The sequence below is a fragment of the Mobula hypostoma genome, chromosome 12, assembly GCF_963921235.1.
Source record: "Mobula hypostoma chromosome 12, sMobHyp1.1, whole genome shotgun sequence".
In the NCBI taxonomy this organism is placed as follows: domain Eukaryota; kingdom Metazoa; phylum Chordata; class Chondrichthyes; order Myliobatiformes; family Myliobatidae; genus Mobula; species Mobula hypostoma.
Window position 1 is genome coordinate 63384342 of NC_086108.1, and position 21720 is coordinate 63406061.

At 41.2% G+C, this 21720-nt stretch overlaps 1 protein-coding gene across 6 annotated transcripts in view; it reads left to right on the forward strand.

Annotated features, from left to right (window-relative positions):
• Positions 1-21720, forward strand: part of LOC134354867 (cytochrome P450 2J4-like) — a 105267-nt gene that overhangs the window by 6563 nt on the left and 76984 nt on the right. For all 6 annotated transcript variants that reach the window (XR_010019910.1, XM_063064279.1, XM_063064282.1 and 3 more), the window contains exons 3-4: positions 5522-5671; positions 18148-18314. Coding sequence is in view for 5 of the 6 variants with exons in the window: in XM_063064279.1 (XP_062920349.1) it covers positions 5522-5671; positions 18148-18314 (317 nt within the window). In the remaining variant the exon portion in view is untranslated. The remainder of the gene's footprint in view (positions 1-5521; positions 5672-18147; positions 18315-21720) is intronic.

The following is a 21720-nucleotide window of genomic DNA, read 5'->3' on the forward strand; positions in this document are numbered from 1 at the left end:
TTCCTCTATTCTCTCTCCGTGGTTGTCTAGAATATTCGAAGAAGCAATCAGTTTAGGTAAATTACCACAATCGTTTTATGAAGCCTCTATTTCCTTAATTATTAAAAAGAACAAAGATCCTACTGATTGTGCATCATACAGAACAATATCTCTTTTGAATGTAGATTCAAAAATTTTTTCAAAAATTTTAGCAACTAGGTTAGAGAAGGTATTACCTCAAATTGTATCTATGGACCAAACTGGATTTATTAAAAATCGTTATTCATCCTTTAATATTAGGAGGTTAATGAATATTGTTTACACTCCTTCACTTATTACCCCAGAATGTATTATCTCATGAGATGCTGAGAAAGCCTTTGACAGAGTTGAATGGCCTTATTTATTTAGTGTGCTTGAGAAATTTAATTTTAGTTTGATATTTATATCTTGGATTAAATTGTTATATTATTCCCCGGTAGCTTCGGTTTGTACTAATAATCAAAGATCTCCCTTTTTTCGTCTATTTCGTGGTACTAGGCAAGGATGCCCTCTTAGTCCTTTACTATTTAATATCGCCCTTGAACCTTTAGCAATTGCTATCCGTGACTCGCCCAATATTTTTGGTATTACCCATGGAAACAAAATACATAAATTATCACTATATGCAGATGATTTGTTATTATATATCTCTAATCCGGAGAAGTCAATTCCTGCTATTCTAGCTTTGTTGGCTCAATTTAGTAATTTTTCTGGCTACAAATTAAATCTTAATAAGAGTGAATTATTTCCCCTAAATAAGCAGGTACCTATTTATGGATGTTTACCATTTAAATTGGTTACTGACTCATTTATATATTTAGGGGTTATAATCACAAAAAAGTATAAAGATTTATTTAAAGCTAATTTTTTTACCTTTAATTGATCAGATTAAACTTTTGTTTACTATATGGTCACCAATATCTTTGTCTTTGATAGGTCGGATTAATGCTATTAAGATGATTATTTTGCCTAAATTTCTATATCTCTTTCAATCGGTTCCAATTTTTATCCCAAAATCTTTTTTTGATAATGTTGATTTAATAATTTCCTCATATATATGGCAGAACAAAGGTCCTAGGCTAGGTAAAAGGTATTTACAGAAATCTAAAAAAGAGCGGGGGCTCGCCCTCCTGAAGTTTAGATTTTATTAATGAGCAATTAATATTCGATTCTTAAAATTTTGGTTACGAGATTTGGATGTATCTTTAAATCCACATTGGGTAAATCTTGAATGTAATTCATTACAAGGGTTTTCTTTGGGTTCGGTTTTAGGAACTTCGCTTCCTTTTATTTCTTCTAAATTGTATAAACAAATGAATAATCCAATAGTTAAGCATGCTTTATGTATATGGTTTCAATTCCGAAGATTTTTTGGGTTTAATCAATTTATTTTAGCAAGTACTATTATATCTAATTTCCCTTTTCAACCTTCCACTACGGATCAAGCTTGCTTTGATTGGAAAACCAAAGGTATAGTACGTTTTTGTGATTTATTTTTGGATATTTGTTTCATGTCTTTTGATCAACTTTCTAATAAATATAATTTACCCAGATCTCACTTTTTTAGATACCTACAGATTAGAAACTTTTTAATTACAGCTTCTCCTAATTTTCCACACTCATATCCAATGGCTACTTTGGAAAAAATTTTAGATCTAAGTCTCTCTCAGAAAAGTGTTGTAGCAATTATTTATAACATAATTATGAATTTATGTCCTGATGTTTCCAATAAAATTAAAACTGATTGGGAAAGAGAATTTAAGATTATTATGCCGATCGAAAAATGGGAAAAAATTCTTCAATTGGTTAATTCATCCTCTATATGTGCTAAACATGTGTTGATACAGTTTAAAGCAGTGCACAGGGCTCATATGTCTAAAGATAAACTATCTCGTTATTATTCTTATATTAATCCTATATGTGATAGATGTCATTCCGAGATAGCTTCTTTAACTCACATGTTTTGGTCATGTCCTTTGTTGGAAAAATATTGGAAAGATATTTTTGATATTATTTCAATGGTTTTGAATACAGACTTACAACCTCACCCAATTACTGCTATTTTTGGATTACCAATGATAGACTCAAATCATTTAACCTCTTCAGCTCGTTGGATGATTGCATTTCATACTTTAATGGCTAGAAGATCCTTTTTGCTGAATGGGAAAGAGATTAACCCTCCTACTGTATTTCACTGGTGTTCACAGACTATGTTGTTTTTAACTTTGGGAAAAAATTAGAAGTGTGGTTTATGACCCTTCCATTAAATTTGAAAAAAGCTTGGAGGCCATTTATTCAACATTTTCATATGATGTAATTTGACCATTTCCAAACTTATTTTACTTCTCTGTAGTGTTGGTTGAGAGGAATGGAGTCGTCGACACTAAGGTTTTCTTTTCTTCCATTTTTACGTTGTTAAAATTGTCCAAGTCTTTTTCGTTTAGTTGACTAATTCTGTTTAGATTAGTTGTTTTTAATTAGTTGATTAGTTGTTTTAAATTAGTTTGTTTTTTTAAAAATTTTTTTTTCTTTTTCATGATTTTTCTCCAGTTATTTTTTTTTGTCCTGTATTATTCATTGTTGCCCTACATGATTGGGAGTTTTGTCAATTTATACTATTTGGTTTTATAATTGCTTATCTTAAGTATAACAATGTATTTCCAACAATTTTGTATTATTGCTATGTTATGTTTATATTTTATGAAACTAATAAAAAGATTGAAAAAGAAAGAAAGAAAGAAATAAGATGTTCACCCATTTATGACGGGCAAAGTTTTCTCTATTAGAGTCATGAGTGTGTGGACATCTTTTTCTCAAAGCAGAGTGAAAGCAGGATCATTGAATGAACAGACACCCGATGAGTAATGGAATAGAAGGGAATACCATATTGAAGCTTTAATCAGCACAGCATTGATCTTAATGAATATGAAGAGTGGACGAGAGGCAGGGTGGCCTTCTGGTTTTAATTCATTTTGAATGGTAACACAGGTGTTAAGATTGAACTTCACCAGCTTCTATGTCTCATGTTTGTTTGCTTTTTGTGCTGTTGTCACCAATGGTGTGAATGGGAATATATGCACTAGCATTGAGGGAATACTTTCACCCACTAATCTTACTGTTCCTCAGGGATTCCAGCTTCATGGCAGCTGGCCTGTAGATTCTGAGAGGCTATTAGCACCAATTGTAATTCTGGTCTGAGGAGAAGTCCAGTGAGCTGGCCCACTTTTCACACTTACAGTATATGATCAAAGAACCTGTACTCCTACATAATCTAGACATATCAGTCAATGTAATTCTAAAACGAGTCATTGTTCTTAACAACAGATGCATTGTCAAATCTTCACAATGTCAACTGAATCACCATCACTCGTCTCTAAAACAAACAAGTTTATCCCATCAGTTCATACTTCTTTATAAAATATAGGAGCAGAATTAGCTGCATCAAGTCTGCTCCACATTCAACCATAGATGATTTATTATTCCTTCACAATCCCATTCTTTTACCTTCTCCCCATAACCTGTGATATCCTTACTAACTGCGTACCTATCAACCTCCTCTTCAATGACGTGGACTTCACAGCCATCTGTGGCAATGAATTCCATAGATGCACCACTCTCTTGCTAAAGAAATTACTTCTCATCACTGCTCAAAAGAGATGTCCTTCTGTACTGCCCTCTCTTTGTAAACTCTTCCACAATTGGAAAAATCCCTGCCACGTCCACTCTATCTAGGCCTTTGAATACTCAGTGAGATTCCCCCTTCATTCTTCTAAACTCCAGTGAGTACAGGCCCAGAACCATTAAATGCTCCTCATACAATAGCCCTTTCATTCCTGGGATTATTCCCATCAACCTCCTCTGAGCTCTCTCCAATGCCAACATATCCTTTCAAAATATGCAGTCTAAAACTGCTCAAAGTACTCCAAGTGCAGTCTGATCAATGCCTCGTAAGGCCTCAGTGTTACACTTCTTCCTTATATTCTAGTCCTCTAGAAATGAATACTAACATTTTATTTGCCTTCCTTACTGCTGATTCTATCTGCATTTTAACCTTCAGGGATTTCACAGAATCACCACTCTCTGGTTAAAAACAGTTCCTCCTCATCTCCATTCTAAAAAGACACCAGTCTGTTCTGAGGCTGTGTCCTTTGGTCTTAGACTCTCCCACCACAGGAAACATCCTCTCCACATCCACTCTATCAAGACCATTCACTATTTGATAGGTTTCAATGAGGCCACCCCTCATTCTTCTGAATTCTGATGAATACAGCCCCAGAGCCATCAAATGCTCTTCATATGACAAGCCATTCAATCCTGGAATCATTTTTGTGAACCTCTTTTGAACCCTCTCCAGTTTAAAGATAAAGGGCCGAAAACTGATCACAATACTCCAAGGGAGTCCCCACCAGTGCTTTTTAAGCCTCAACATTATATCCTTGCTTTTATATTCTTTATTTCCTCTTGAAATGAATTCTATCATCACATTCGCCTTCCTCACCACAAACTCAACCTGCAACTTAACCTTTGGGAATCCTACACAAGAACTCCAAAGTCCTTTTGCACCTCAGGTTTTTATATTTTCTCTCTATTTAAAAAATAGTCTACCCATTTACTTCTTCCACCAAAGTACACGACACAAACTTCACAACATTGTATTTCATCTGCCACTTCTTCGCCCATTCTTCGCCCATTCTTCTAATCTGTCCAAGTTCTTCTGTAGCCTCTCTGTTTCCTGAAAACTACTTGCCCCCCCCACCTATGTTTGTATTGTCTGAAAACTTTGCAACAAAGCTATCAATCCCATCATCCAAATCATTGGCATATCATCCAAACCATATGCATGCAAAGTAATGGACCCAACACCTACACCTGTGGAACACTGTAAGTCATTGGAAATCAACCTGAAAAGGCTTCCTTTTTTCCCGGTCTTTGTCTTCTGCCAGTCAGCCGATCTTATGTCCGTAGTTCTACCTTTCCTGTCATACCATGTGGTCTCGGCTTAATTAGCAACTTCATATTGGGCCCTTTTTCATTGGTTTGATAACTGTTTTAGTGAACACCTATGTTTGCCTGAGGAATCCTCTATGAATGGCATCTACCCTCTATGATGGTAGAGCATGGCATGTGCCAGCGGGTAAGGTTTAAAATGCTTTAGGATATTTTTTGGCATGATTTTTTGTGTCCTAAAGACAACGTCGTATACAGACGTTTGGTTCCAATGGTGGCAGACACTGTTTGTGTTGATCTCAGAGATGAGCTTAACAATGAATGAGTTTTGAAGCCAACAATTAGTTGTCACCAGGAAAATCAGAACAGAGCCAAGAAAACACAGCGCTCAGCTGGGTTATTTATAATCAAATATAAGATATCTTTACCCACTAGGTTGTTGGGAAGGTTTACTATCCATATCAATTTCTTTACAAGGAATTCTCTTATTTTTCCATCCAGGCTACATAGACCACTCATAAATCATTACAAATGCCACCTGTATTTCACTGCACAGGTATACATTTCTCAGATGGAAACGTATGGAAAGAGCAACGGAAGTTTGCACGAATGACATTAAGAAGGTTTGGTGTTGGGCAAAAGTCTTTGGAAACTCAAATTCTTGAGAAAATTAAAGATCTTCAAGATGCATTCAAACGAGAGAAGGGTAAGTTCATTCTACATTTTGTTTTGGATATAATGCCATTGGACTGGATTTTGTGTAATGATGCAAAATTATTTGTTGATATCAGTGGTAAAAACAGACAGCAATTTCTATAAGATATGTGTTGCCATTTAAATGTTGCATTCCTGTAGACTTGTAAGCTCTTCAAATAAACATCCGTTTACTATGCAAAACTGATGAGCATTTCCACCCTAACAAAAGTGTCAGGCAGTGCATTGCAGATTCCTATTACTCTCTGGTTAAATAAATTTTCCTCATATCCCCTCTATTCATTTTACCTTTGAATTTAAATCCATGCTCATTTTTGACTCTAGTACTACATGAAATATATCCTTGTTATTTAGTCTATCTGAGTTTGCAATTTCAGACAACTCAGTAAATTGTCCCAAACGGAAGAGCAGGAGCATAATAATTTTGCTCATAGGTGCATATTCCAGCTTTATTAACTCCTTCATGGGTTACCAGATATCCTCTCGAATGGATACTTTTTGTAGTTAATACTGGTGTGATGGAAAACACCCAGCACAGATCACTATGTTTTTAAGGGCAGCAAATATTGATATAACTTTTTGGTTGCAGACCAACTTCTTAATATTAAACACACAGCATATATTTTCCTCGCCTGAATATAGTGATGTCAATTATAAGTCACTTAGAAGTCAATAGCATCGTAACATTTTAAGTAACCAAAATCCCAGCTAATGTTGGGAACAAGTCAAATATGCCCCTGTTCACTTGCCGTCCCCACAGTTCCAGTTGGGCTTTGAAAGCAGACACTTTATCTACCAACTTGAAGACAGTTGTCATTCTCCCCTGAAGTGACAAATTGGGTTCAATGAGCAGGTTGGAGATGTCACACAGATAAGCGAGTTTTGCTATTCACTCCTCATCACTGAAGTGTGTTGCCAGTGGTGACTTTTTTCCTGAAAGAAATCTCTGCAGCTGCTCTCTTAATTCAAAAACCCTGGCCAGGACTCTTCCCCTTGATAGCCACCTGACCTTAGTGTGTAAGAGAAGGTGTTTGTGCTCTGCATCCATTTCCTCGCAAAGCTGCTCAAACAGACGTGAGTTAAGGGCTTTTGATTTGATGTGATTAATAACTTCAACAACGTCACTCAATATGCTGTGAAGATCAGGTGACATTTTTCGGCTAGCCAGCATTTCCCTGTGTATGACACAGTGTGTAGACTGGCATTCAGAAGCAACCTCTGTGACTTGGGTAGTGAAACCAGACAGCCGTCCAGTCATAGCTTCAGCCCGTCTGTGCATATTCCAACACAGAATGACCAGCCCAGTTTGCCTGACATGTAGTCATTCAAAGATTTGAATTGCTCTGCCCCAGTTGTGTTAGTTGGCAGCCGCAGTGCACACAACATATCCTTGTGCATATTGCCTTGAAATATATATCGCACATAAACCAGCAGTATTGCCTTGTTGTCGACATCGGTAGACTCGTCAAACTGGATAGCATACCATGGTGACAGTTCCAACAGTTGTGCTTTGATGTCCTCTGCTACGTCCTCGATTCTCAATGAAACTTTGGTAGCTGAAATAGAAACTTGTGCCATCTAATTCCGCCTAGCGGAATTAGTCCTTACTCTTAATAATTTCACCTTTGGCTCCTCCCACTTCCTCCAAACTAAATGTGTAGCCATTGGCACCCGTATGTGTCCCAGCTATGCCTGCCTTCTTGTTGGCTTTGTGGAACAATCTATGTTCCAAACCTATTCTGGTATCTGTCCCCCACTTTTCCTTCGCTACATCGATGACTGCATTGGCGCTGCTTCCTACACGCATGCTGAGCTCATTGACTTCATTAACTTTGCCTCCAACTTTCACCCTGCCCTCAAGTTTACCTGGTCCATTTCTGACACCTCCCTCCCCTTTCTTAATCTTTCTGTCTCTCTCTCTGGAGACAGCTTATTTTCTGATGTCTACTATAAGCCTATGGACTCTCACAGCTATCTGGACTATCCCTCTTCTCACCCTGTCTCTTGCAAAAGTGCCATCCCCTTCTCGCAATTCCTCCGTCTCTGCTGCATCTGCTCTCAGAATGAGGCTTTTCATTCCAGGACGAGGGAGATGTCTTCCTTTTTTAAAGAAAGGGGCTACCCTTCCTCCACCATCAACTCTGCTCTCAAACACATCTCCCCCATTTCACGTACATCTGCTCTCACTCTACCCCACTAGGAATAGGGTTCCCCTGGTCCTCACCTACCACTCCACCAGCCTCCGGGTTCAACATATTATTCTCCGTAACTTCGACCGCCTCCAACAGGATCCCACCACTAAGCACATCTTTCCCACCCCCCCCACCTCCTTTCTGCAGGAATCGCTCCCTACGCGACTCCCTTGTCCATTCGTCCCACCCATCCCTCCCCACTGATCTCGCTCCTGGCACTTATCCTTGTAAGAAGAACAAGTGCTACATGTGCCCTTACACTTCCTCCCTTACCACCATTCAGGGCCCCAGACAGTCCTTCCAGGTGAGGCGACACTTCACCTGTGAGTTGGTTGGGGTGATATACTGTGTCCAGTGCTCCCGATGCGGCCTTCTATATAGTGGTGAGACCCGATGCAGACTGGGAGATCATTTCGCTGAACACCTACGCTCTGTCTGCCAGAGAAAGCAGGATCTCCCAGTGGCCACACATTTTAATTCCACGTCCCATTCCCATTCTGATATGTTTATCCTTGGAATCCTCTACTGTAAAGATGAAGCCACACTCAGGTTGGAGGAACAACACCTTGTATTCCGTCTGCGTATCCTGCAACCTGATGGCATGAACATCGACTTCTCAAACTTCTGCTAATGCCCCACCTCCCCCTCGTACCCCATCCATTATTTATTTATTCTTTTTCTCTCTCTCCTTTTTCTCCCTCTGTCCCTCTCACTATACCCCTTGCCCATCCTCTGGGCTTCCAGCCCTCCCCCTTTTCTTCCTCCCTAGGCCTCCTGTCCCATGATCCTCTCATATCCCTTTTGTCAATCAACTGTCCAGCTCTTGGCTCCATCCCTCCCCCTCCTGTCTTCTCCTATCATTTTGGATCTCCCCCTCCCCTTCCCACTTTCAAATCTCTTACTAGCTGTTCTTTCAGTTAGTCCTGACGAAGGGCCTGGGCCCGAAACGTCGACTGTACCTCTTCCTAGATATGCTGCCTGGCCTGCTGCGTTCACCAGCAACTTTTATGTGTGTTGCTTGAAATTCCAGCATCTGCAGGTCTCCTCGTACCTGTGCCATCTTGTTAGCTGCAGCTTCTCCCAACAGTTCACGGCACATGTCCTTGGCAGCAGGCAGAATCAGTTCTTCACCAACAGTGAAAGGCTTCTTAGCCTTAGCAATACGACTAGCCACTCAGTACGACGCTCTCAGAGCAGCAGCATTTGCGGAGGTGGTGACTCTCAGCACTTGCTTCTGTCCCGCTTGCTCACATTTTTTTCTGCTCAAAAGACTCATCGGGTTTGTCTTTAAGTGCAGGTGCTTGGACTCAAGGAGCCGAAGCAGTTTTGAGGGCTTCCTTGCCTCATTAAACAGCTTGTCTCCACATATCACACACGGGGTGCTTGCGAGTCACCGGTCACATTAAAGCCATATTTTATGTACGACTTGTCGTATTTTCTGTTGGAGGAAGTTTTCTTTTTTTTTTTGCAGTCACGGCCTCAGCTGCCTCTGTGTTATCATCATCGTTAGGCCACTTTCCCATACCTCCTCTTCCAAAGATAATCTCAAGCGACGTTTGTTTTTAATGACCGACCGATAACCTCACGGGGATAATGACCTCGCATGTGTTCAAGTTCAACAGTGAACGTAACAGGGAATGAGGAAAGGTGCAGCTGACTCATATCATTTCATACCGCCAAATCAAATCCTTTCCTCATGGCCCGGTAGCTCATGCTTTGCGGCCCGGTGATTGGGGACCACTGATTTATGGAGTCTGAGATCCAGATACCAGGAATCAATTTATTTATATAATTTAGCAACTAAAAGTTCCTAGCTGATTTTCTGGGGCCTTCCTCACTCACAACTCTTCACTGCTTTGTTATTTTCAATCTCCTATCAACACTTCATACTTCGTTAAAGATTTTAATATATGCCCTGTTAATGCAGATAAACTCTCAAATTGAAAAGTGAAGCAATAATCTGAACTATAATCTCGACATCAAAACAAATAATTTCGAAACATTCAGCAGTTTTCAGGTTGGGAGAAAGAAACAGCTAATGCTTGAAGACCTTTAGTCAGCAAATAGAAATCCGGTCCTTGACCTCAATTATTAACTGTGATTTCTTTTCACTGCCAGATTTCCTGAGTACTTCAGCAATATCTGCTTTTGTTTCAGTTTTCGGGAATCTGCAGTTTTTTATTAGTAGTGTGATCACTCAAGTAAAGTATGATGATCTGTAAAAGTTCCCTTTTGGTGGATCTTCAGGTGGCTGTCAGAGGACTGTGGTTCAGTCTGAAACGTCGACTGTCCATTTCCCTCCATAGATGCTGCTTGACCCACTGAGTTCACCAAGATTTTTTTTTGGGTTGCTTCTGCTACAGAACTCCAGTGTCTTAACTTACAAAACAGCTCACTTGCTGTGAACATGTGACAACTTTGTATGGATTCAGGATTGGCAATTCCTCCTCCATAGAAACCATAGAAACTACAGGACAGAAACAGGCCTTTTGGCCCTTCTTGGCTGTGCTGAACCATTTTCTGCCTCGTCCCACTGACCTGCACACAGACCATATCCCTCCATACACCTCCCATCCATGTAGCTGTTCAATTTATTCTTAAATGTTAAAAAAGAACCCACATTTACCAACTCGTCTGGCAGCTCATTCCATACTCCCACCACCCTCTGTGTGAAGAAGCCCCCCCTTATGTTCTCTTTAAACTTTTCCCCCCTCACCTTTAACCCATGTCCTCTGGTTTTTATCTCCCCTTGCCTCAGTGGAAAAAGCCTGCTTGCGTTCACTCTATCTATACCCATCATAATTTTATATACCTCTATCAAATCTCCCCTCATTCTTCTACACTCCAGGGAATAAAGTCCTAACCTATTCAACCTTTCTCTGTAACTGAGTTTCTCAAGTCCTGGCAACATCCTTGTAAACCTTCTCTGCACTCTTTCAACCTTATTTCTATCCTTCCTGTAATTTGGTGACCAAAACTGAACACAATACTCCAGATTCGACCTCACCAATGCCTTATACAACCTCAACATAACATTCCAGCTCTTCTACTCAATACTTTGATTAATAAAGACCAATGTACCAAAAGCTCTCTTTACAACCCTATCTACCTGTGACGCTATTTTTAGGGAATTTTGTATCTGTATTCCCAGATCCCTCTGTTCCACTGCACTCCTCAGTGCCTTACCATTAACCCTATATGTTCTACCTTAGTTTGTCCTTCCAACGTGCAATACCTCACACTTGTCTGTACTAAACTCCATCTGCCATTTTTCAGCCCATTTTTCCAGCTGGTCCAAGTCCCTCTGCAGGCTCTGAAAACCTTCCTCACTGTCTACTACACCTCCAATCTTTGTATCATCAGCAAATTTGCTGATCCAATTTACCACATTATCATCCAGATCATTGATATAGATGACAAATAACAATGAACCCAGCACTGATCCCTGTGGCACACCACTAGTCACAGGCCTCCACTCGGAGAAGCAATTCTCTACTACCACTCTTTGGCTTCTTCCATTGAGCCAATGTCTAATCCAATTTACCACCTCTCCATGTATACCTAGCGACTGAATTTTCCTAACTAACCTCCCATGCGGGACCTTGTCAAAGGCCTTACTGAAGTCCATGTAGACAATATCCACTGCCTTATCTTCATCCACTTTCCTGGTAACCTCCTCGAAAAACTCCAATAGGGTGGTCAAACATGACCTGCCACGCACAAAGCCATGTTGACTCTCCCTAATAAGTCCCTGTCTATCCAAATGCTTGTAGTTTCTGTCTCTTAGTACTCCCTTCAATAACTTACCTACTACTGACGTTAAACTTACTGGTCTATAATTTCCCAGATTACTTTTCGATCCTTTTTTAAACAACGGAACAACATGAGCCACTCTCCAATCCTCCGGCACCTCACCTGCAGACAGCGACTTTTTAAATATTTCTGCCAGGGCCCCTGCAATTTCAACACTAGTCTCCTTCAAGGTCCGAGGGAATACCCTGTCAGGTCCTGGGGATTTATCCACTTTAATTTTCCTCAAGACAGCAAGGACCTCCTCCTTTTCGATCTGTACAGTTTCCATGATCTTACTACTTGTTTCCCTTAATTCCATAGACTTCATGCCAGTTTCCTTAGTAAATACAGACACAAAAAACCTATTTAAGATCTCCCCCAATTGCTTTGGTTCCGCACATAGCCGACCACTCTGATCTTCAAGAGGACCAATTTTATCCCTTACAATCCTTTTGCTCTTAATATACCTGTAAAAGCTCTTTGGACTATCCTTCACTTTGACTGCCAAAGCAACCTCATGTCTTCTTTTAGCCCTCCTGATTTCTTTCTTAAATGTTTTCTTGCACTTCTTATACTCCTCAAGCACTTATTTACTCTCTGCTTCCTATGCATGTCATACAACTCCCTCTTCTTCTTTATCAGAGTTGTAATATCCCTTGAGAACCAAGGTTCCTTATTCCTATTCACTTTGCCTTTAATCCTGACAGGAACATACAAATTCTGCACTCACAAAATTTCTCCTTTGAAGCCTTCCCACCTACCGATCACATCTTTGCCAGAAAACAACCTGTCCCATTCCACACTTTTTAGATCCTTTCGCATTTCTTCAAATTTGGCCTTTTTCCAGTTCAGAACCTCAACCCTTGGACCAGATCTATCCTTGTCCGTGATCAAGTTGAAATTAATGGTGTTATGATCACTGGAACCAAAGTGCTCCCCTACACAGACTTCTGTCACTTGTCCTAACTCGTTTCCTAACAGGAGATCCAATATTGCATCCCCTCTAGTTGGTCCCTCTATATATTGATTTAGAAAACTTTCCTGAACACATTTTACAAACTCTAAACCATCCAGACCCCTAACAGTATGGGAGTCCCAATCAATATATGGAAAATTAAAATCCCCTACCACCACAACTTTATGATTCCTGCAGTTGCCTGCTATCTCTCTGCAGATTTGCTTTTCCAATTCTCGTTGACTATAGGGTGGTCTGTAATACAATCCCACTAATGTGGCCATACCTTTCCTGTTTCTCAGATCCACCCATAAGGACTCAGTAGACAAGCCCTCTAATGTGTCCTGCCTGAGCACTGCTTTAATATTTTCCCTAACAAGCAATGCTACTCCCCCACCTTTCATTCCTCTGCCTCGATTACATCTGAAACATCGGAACTCTGGAATATTAAGCTGCCAGTCCTGCCCCTCCTGTAGCCAAGTTTCAATAATTGCTATAACGTCATAATTCCACGTGTCAATCCACGCCCTCAACTCATCCGCCTTCCCCGCAATACTCCCAGATTGAAATAGATACACCTCAGAAGCTTTTTACCACCACTCACAACCTTTCTATTAGTGGATTTGCTTGAACTTTTAACATCATTTATTTTCACCCCAGCCACACTGTCAGCTCTGGCACTCTGGTTCCCATCCCCCTGCAAATCTAGTTTAAAGCCTCCCCAGTAGTACCAACAAACCTCCCTGAAATGATATTGGTCCCCCTGTAGTTCAAGTGTAACCTGTCTCTCTTGTACAGGTCCCACCTGCCCCAGAAGAGGTCCCAATGATCCTGAAATCTGAAACCCTGCCCCCTACAGCAGTTCCTCAGCCATTTGTTCATCTTCCAGAGCATCCTATTCCTACCCTCACTGGCACGTAGCACAGGTAGCAATCCTGAGATTACCACCCTCGAGGTCCTGCTTTTCAACTTCCTACCAAGTTCTCTATACGCACTCTCCAGGACCTCCTCACTCTTCCTTGCTATGTCATTGGTACTGATGTGCACCACGACATCTGGCTGATCACCTTCCCACTTCAGAATGTCATGCAAGCGATCAGAGACATCCTTGACCCTGGCACCCGGGAGGCAACAAACCATCCTGGATTCTCTGTCACGACCACAGAACCTCCTATCTGTACCTCTAACTATCGAGTCCCCTTTCACTACCGCTCTCCTCTTTTTCCACCCTCCCTTCTGCACTGCAGAGCCAGACTCAGTGCCAGAGATCCGGCTACTGCAGCTTGTTCCAAGTAAGTCATCCCCCCCAACAGTATCCAATGCGGTATACTTGTTGTTGAGGGGAATGACCACAGGGAAACCCTGCTCTGCCTGCCCTTTCCTCTTCCCTCGTCTGACAGTGACCCAATTTCCTGTCCTCTGCTCCTTTGGCGTAACTACCTCCCTGTAGCTACGATCTATAATCTCCTCATTCTCCCGAATGATCCGCAGGTCATCCAGCTCCTGCTCCAGTTCCCTAACGCAGTTTGTTGGGCGCTGCAGCTGGAAGCACTTCTTGCGGGGCTCGTTGTCAGGGACACCGGAGGGCTCCCTGACTTCCCACATCCTGCAAGAGGAGCATTCCAACATCCTGCCTGGCATTCTCTCTACTCTAAACAATCTGAACAAAAAACTTACCGAAACCTACCCTGGTCTCCGCCTGTTCTCGCCGAAGCCTGTTGAGCCAAAGCTGTCCCACTTTGACTCAGTCCACTCCGATGATGGCCGCTGTATATGGTGGTCTGCTTTTAAACCTTGGCGTGCTACGTCATGCGCCAGCGCAGTGCAGACCCTTCTCCCCGAGCAGTGTTTTAAAAAAAAAAGACTTTTTCTACCCAATTTTTTTTCAGTGAAAGAAAAATCATTTGACGGGTAAATGACACAGAAAGCATGTGTCTGGAGCATGGTTAAAGCAAAAAAAAAACCTAATAACCTTTAGAACCTTTGGTAGCAACATGACACGGAACACTAGGAACGACCTTGCCAGTATTAATCAGAATAAACCACAGCAGATCCCCATAGTAAGAAGAATTATATTCAGCAACATGAAGAATGTGCACTGAGTAGTTGTTGCTGCCATCGGGTGTCTACTTGAGTGATGTCTGAATCACAAACAATTTTAAAGAATGAAGTTTCTTGTTCAAACAGTGGATGGGGGAAAAATCAGTGGAATCAGCAGCAATCTACACATCTGTGCAGCATTAGAAGTTTACTTACATCTGTTTTTGATCTTTCAAGTGGTAGTTGCTGCGTGTTCAGAAAGCAAGCTTACAAAACATAAGATCTCCTGCCCAGGACAATGAATATCCATCCAGCATATAAATATTTTTAAAATATTTTGGAAAAGGCATAAAACTTCTCTGAGGGGCTGCTTTGTTCAGGTTCTGATGTCACTGTTTCAGTGGTGTTTTTCCAGGGAAACCCCTCCCCCTTCCCCATCCCTATTCTCAGAATCTGGAAGCAAAAACTGAAAGCCTCAGAGCAAGAATGCAGTGCCAGCGGGACATCAGGAGCTGTTCTGCACTCTGGATCAGAGACATGGCTCACCCTCAGCATTTCGGACAGAGCACTCCAACCTCAGGGCTTCACCTTCCACCACATGGAATGGACAGCAGATTCAGGCAAATGCAGAGGTGGTGGTATTTGCTTCATGATTAAAGTATCATATTGCACAGGGATGGCATTTCTGCCTCATTCCTGCTCCCCTGACCTGGAACACGCAGCTGTCAAACATCATCCATTCCATCAGCCAAAGGAGTTCTTTCACCATCATCTTGATTTCTGTGTACATTCCACCACTATCAAACATAAAGATAACACAGGAGGAGCTAAGCACCATTATTAGAAGTCACAGATAGTGCACCCCGATGCCTTCCTGTTGTTCGTTTCTTAATCCGTCAGGGGATCAAAGGATATGGCACGAAGGCAGGTGAATGGGATTGAGTGGGATCTGGAATCAGTCATGAATGATCATGGGCTCAACGGTCTGAATGGCTTAATTCTGCTCCTGTGTCTTATGGTTTTAAATTACAGCCTCAGTATTAATAAACGAACTTCAAAACCTTGGCCTCCATATGTCCCTCTGCAATATGATCCTTGACTTCCTCTTCAGGAGAGCACATTTAGTGCAAATCAGTATTAACCACTTCCTCCTCGCTGACCATTAACACTGGCACACCTCAGGAATGCATGCCTAGCTTGCTGTTCTACTCTCAGCACATTCATGATTGTCTAGCTGGGCACATCTATAAATTTGCCGATGTTGTTGGTAGAATCTCTGGTGGTGACAAGGAGGCATACAGGAGTGAGACAGATTGGTTCATTGAGTGATGTCACAGCAACCTTGCACTCAATGTCAGCTAGATCGAGGAACAGATTGTGGACATCAGGAAGGGGAACTTAGGAGAGCACACACCAGTCCTCATTGAGGGGTCAACAGTGGAAAGGGTGAACAGCTTTAAGGTCTTAGGTGTCAACATCCCGGAGGATTTACCTTGGCACTAACTCATTGATGCAATGATGAAGAAGGCACACTGTCAGCTATACTTCGTTAGGAGTTTGAGGAGATTTAGTATGTCACCAAAGACTCTAGTGAATTTCTACAGATATAACACGGAGAGCATTCTGACTAGTTTCATCACAGCCTATTTCCAGAATTCAAAGAAGCTGTCGAGGGTCGTGGACTTAGCTAACTCCATCATAGGCACAACCCAGATATCTTCAACACTCACAACCCAGATATCTTCAACAGGGGGGCCCTCAAGAAGGTAGCATCTGTCACTGAGGATATCGGGGACAAGTCTTCTTCTCATTACTATCTTTAGGGAGAAGGTCCAAGAGCCTGAAGAACCACACTTAATGTTTTAGGAACAGTTTCTTCCCCTCTGCCATCAGATTTCTCAATTGTCTATGAAAACTGCATCATTATTCTTCTTTTATTCTATATATTTATGTAATATCATAGCTTATAATAATTTTATGTCTTGCGCTGTACTGCTGCATCAAAACAACAAGTATCATGACATATCAATAATTATAAGCCAGATTCTGATCCTTCCCTTGATTTTAGCTTGCTGTTTCTGTCCTTGTGGTCCACGTTGCCAGTGCAATCAAAGTGACATTCTACCCATCTCCATTATGCTTGAAAACTATCCTGTTTCCCTGTGAATTCGTGAAGCAAAGATTCTGGCTAACTATCACTTCCACTGCAATTTAAGTTATGGAAGAGCTTCCAGAAAGCAAGTAGCTATATAGGACCCTGGTCAGACCCCACTTAGAGTACTGTGCTCAGTTCTGGTCTCCTCACTACAGGAATGTGGAAACTATAGAAAGGGTGCAGAGGAGATTTACAAAGATGTTGCCTGGATTGGGGAGCATGTCCTATGAGAATAGGTCGAGTGAACTTGGCCTCTTCTCCTTGGAGCGACGGAGGATGAGAGGTGACCTGATAGAGGTATATAAGATGATGAGAGGCATTGATCATGTGGACAGTCAGAGGCTTTTCCCAGGGCTGAAATGGCTAACATGAAAGGGCACAGTCTTAAGGTGCTTGGAAGTAGATACAGAGAAGATATCAGGGGTAAGTTTTTACACAGAGAGTGGTGAGTGCGTGGAATGGGCTGCCAGCGACGGTGGTGGATAGGGTCTTTTAAGAGACTCCTGGATAGGTACATGGAGCTTAGAAAAATGGAGTGCTGTGGGTAACCCTAGGTAATTTCCAAAGTAAGTACATGTTGGGCACAGCGTTGTGGGCTGAAGGGCCTGTACTGTGCTGTAGGTTTTCTATGTTTTCTATACTCAACAGGTTGGGTAATGTCTGTGGAGAATTTGATAATTGGTTTAGTATTCTCAAGTGCACTGAAATACAGTGAAAGAATTCTGTTTGTGTGCCACCCTGGCAGATCATGCCAGACATGCTGAAAGTACAATGAGACAGTAAAGAAAAAGCAGAATGCAGAATATAGTGTCTTCAGAGCAGGTGCACTGTCAGAAAATTAAATGAAAGGTCCTGGGGTAGATTGGGAAAATGTTAATGATTCAGAATTGGACAGGACAAAGTTGAGCAGAAATCTAAGGATGAGAACCATAAATATGAGGCATTGGTAACAGGAAGCCAATCAAAATTTTATCAGGATTTAGTGAGAAGTAGGAAATTGGAAATAGGGCTGTGTATGGATGAAAGAGTATGAGGTTGCCCGAGAAATGTAGGATATTCTAGCTAAATGTTATGAAGAACTGCATATATTGCTACCTCCAACATGTCCTAAATCCACCTGTTGGAGCATGCAGGAACAACTGGTTCTTACTGTTTTTGAAGACTGCCTGAATCAAGTAAATATCCTAGTTATTCAACTTTAATTATTAGTTAGCTTTGAACATAAATTGCAAAGTATGTAAACCATATTTAAAAAGTATGTACGACATTCGTACATTGATAAATGAATAGGCTATTGAGAATAACTTTTAATATTCAACGTGTTCTGCTTTCAGGACAACCATTCAATCCTCAAACCAAGATACATACATCAATTTTAAACGTAATTTGTTCAATTGTTTTCGGAGAACAGTATGACTGTGATGGTACCCATGCTGATATACAAGAATTCCGTCTTATACTTGACAAAGTTGCAAAATTTTTGACGAATATTTGGGTTCAGGTATGGTTATATTTGGGAGTAATATTTTTAAATATTGAATTTTGGAAAAGGAAAAATATTTGACTGAAATTAAAATCTTTTAATTTGAAAAGAGTGTACGCTACCATCACTAATCAGGCACAATCTACAGAAATTCATGAAATACATTTATGTTAACAATTTATAAGTCTAATTTCAAACTCTATTTTCAAATTGTAGTGCAGGATGATAAACTTATGGTATGCGTGCCCAAGATGGCACATGCAAAATTTTTGTTAGCATGTGACATTCAGTGCCATTCCTCTATCCTTTAAACCCCACCCATTATAAAAAGATACATAATGATTATCTTTACTGCCAAATGAAGTAGCAAATTATTTTTTACAACCAAAGAGAAACCATAGAAACACTACAGAACAGAAACAGGCCTTTTGGCCCTTCTTGGCTGTGCCGAACCATTTTCTGCCTAGTCCCACTGACCTGCACACGGACCATATCCCTCCATACACCTCCCATCCATGTATCTGTCCAATTTATTCTTAAATGTTAAAAAAGAACCCACACTTACCACCTCGTCTGTCAGCTCATTCCATACTCCCACCACTCTCTGTGTGAAGAAGCCCCCCCAATGTTCCCTTTAAACTTTTCCCCCCTCACCATTAACCCATGTCCTCTGGTTTTCCTTCTCCCCTTGCCTCAGTGGACAAAGCCTGCTTGCATTCACTCTATCTATACCCATCATAATTTTATATACCTCTATCAAATCTCCCCTCATTCTTCTATGCTCCAGGGGATAAAGTCCTAACCCATTCAACCTTTCTCTGTAACTGAGTTTCTCAAGTCCCGGCAACATCCTTGTAAACCTTCTCTGCACTCTTTCAACTTTATTAATATTCTTCCTGTAATTTGGTGACCAAAACTGAACACAATATTCCAGATTCGGCCTCACCAATGCCTTATACAACCTCATCATAACATTCCAGCTCTTGTACTCAAAACATTGATTAATAAAGGCCAATCTACCAAGAGCTCTCTTTACGACCCTATCTACCTGTGACGCCACTTTTTGGGAATTTTGTATCTGTATTCCCAGAGCCCTCTGTTCTACTGCACTCCTCAGTGCCTTACCATTTACCCTGTATGTTCTAGCTTGGTTTGTCTTTCCAAAGTGCAATGCCTCACACTTGTCTGTATTAAACTCAATCTGCCATTTTTCAGCCCATTTTTCCAGCTGGTCCAAGTCCCTCTGCAGGCTCTGAAAACCTTCCTCACTGTCCACTACACCTCCAATATTTGTATCATCAGCAAATTTGCTGATCTAATTTACCACATTATCATCCAGATCATTGATATAGATGACAAATAACAATGGACGCAGCACTGATCCCTGTGACACACCACTAGGCACAGGCCTCCACTCAGAGAAGCAATTCTCTACTACCACTCTTTGGCTTCTTCCATTGAGTCAATGTCTAATCCAATTTATCACCTCTCCATGTACACCTAGCGACTGAATTTTCCTAACTAACCTCCCATGCAGGACCTTGTCAAAGACCTTACTGAAGTCCATGTAGACAACATCCACTGCCTTCCCTTCATCCAATTTCTGGGTAACCTCCTCAAAAAACTCAATAGATTGGTCAAACATGATCTACCACACACAAAGCCATGTTGACTCTCCCTAATAAGTCCCTGTCTATCCAAATGCTTGTAGATTCTGTTTCTTAGTACTCCCTCCAATAACTTACCCACTACTGATGTCAAACTTACCGGCCTATAATTTCCCAGATTACTTTTCGATCCTTTTTTAAACAACGGAAAAACATGAGCTACTCTCCAATCCTCCGGCACCTCACCCGTAGACACCGACATTTTAAATATATCTGCCAGGGCCCCTGCGCTTTCAACACTAGTCTCCTTCAATGTCCGACGGAATACCCTGTCAGGTCCTGGGGATTTATCCATTTTAATTTGCCTCAAGATAGCAAGGACCTCCTCCTTTTCAATCTGTACAGTTTCCATGATCTCCCTACTTGTTTCCCTTAATTCCATAGACTTCATGCCAGTTTCCTTAGTAAATACAGATGCAAAAAACCCACTTAAGATCTCCCCCATTTCTTTTGGTTCCGCATATAGCCGACCACTCTGATCTTCAAGAGGACCAATTTTATCCCTTACAATCCTTTTACTCTTAATATATCTGTAAAAGCACTTTGGATTATCCTTCACTTTGACTGCCAAGGCAACCCCATGTCTTCTTTTAGCCCTCCTGATTTCTTTCTTAAGTATTTTCTTGCACTTTTTATACTCCTCAAGCACCTTACTTACTCCCTGTTTCCTATACATGTCATACAACTCTCTTCTTCTTTATCAGAGTTGCAATATCCCTTGAGAACCAAGGTTCCTTATTCCTATTCACTTTGCCTTTAATGCTAACAGGAACATACAAGCTCTGCACTCTCAAAATTTCTCCTTTGAAGGCTTCCCACTTACTGATCACATCCTTGCCAGAGAACAAGATCCTTCCTCATTTCTTCAAAGTTGTCCTTCTTCCAGTTCAGAACCTCAACCCTAGGACCAGATCTAACCTTGTCCATGATCAAGTTGAAACTAATGGTGTTATGATCACTGGAACCAAAGTGCTCCCCTACACACACTTCCGTCACTTGTCCTAACTTGTTTCCGAACAGGAGATCCAACATTGCATCCCCTCTAGTTGGTACCCCTATATATTGATTTAGAAAACCTTCCTGAACACATTTTACAAACTCTAAACCATCTAGATCGCTAGAAGTATGGGAGTCCGAATTAATATATGGAAAATTAAAATCCCTTACCACCGCAACTTTATGTTTCCTGCAGTTGCCTGCTATCTCCCTGCAGATTTTCTCCTCCAATTCTCGCTGACTATTGGGTGGTCTATAATACAACCCCACGAATGTGGCCATACCTTTCCTGTTTCTCAGCTCCACCCGTAAGTACTCAGTAGACAAGCTCTCTAATCTGTCCTGCCTGAGCACTGCTGTAATATTTTCCCTAACAAGCAATGCTACCCCCCAACTTTCATTCCTCTGCCTCTATCACATCTGAAACATCGGAACCCTGGAATATTAAAGCTGCCAGTCCTGCCCCTCCTGTAGCCAAGTTTCACTAATTGCTATAACGTCATAATTCCACGTGTCAATCCACGTCCTCAACTCGTCTACCTTCCCCGCAATACTCCAAGCATTGAAATAGATACACCTCAGAAGATTTTTACCACCACTCACAATCTTTCTATTTGCGGCTTTCCTTGAACTATTAACACCATTTATTTTCACCCCAGCCACACTGTCAGCTCTGGCACTCTGGTTCCCATTCCCCAGCAAATCTAGTTTAAAGCCTCCCCAACAGCACTAACAAACCTCCCTGAAAAGATATTGGTCCC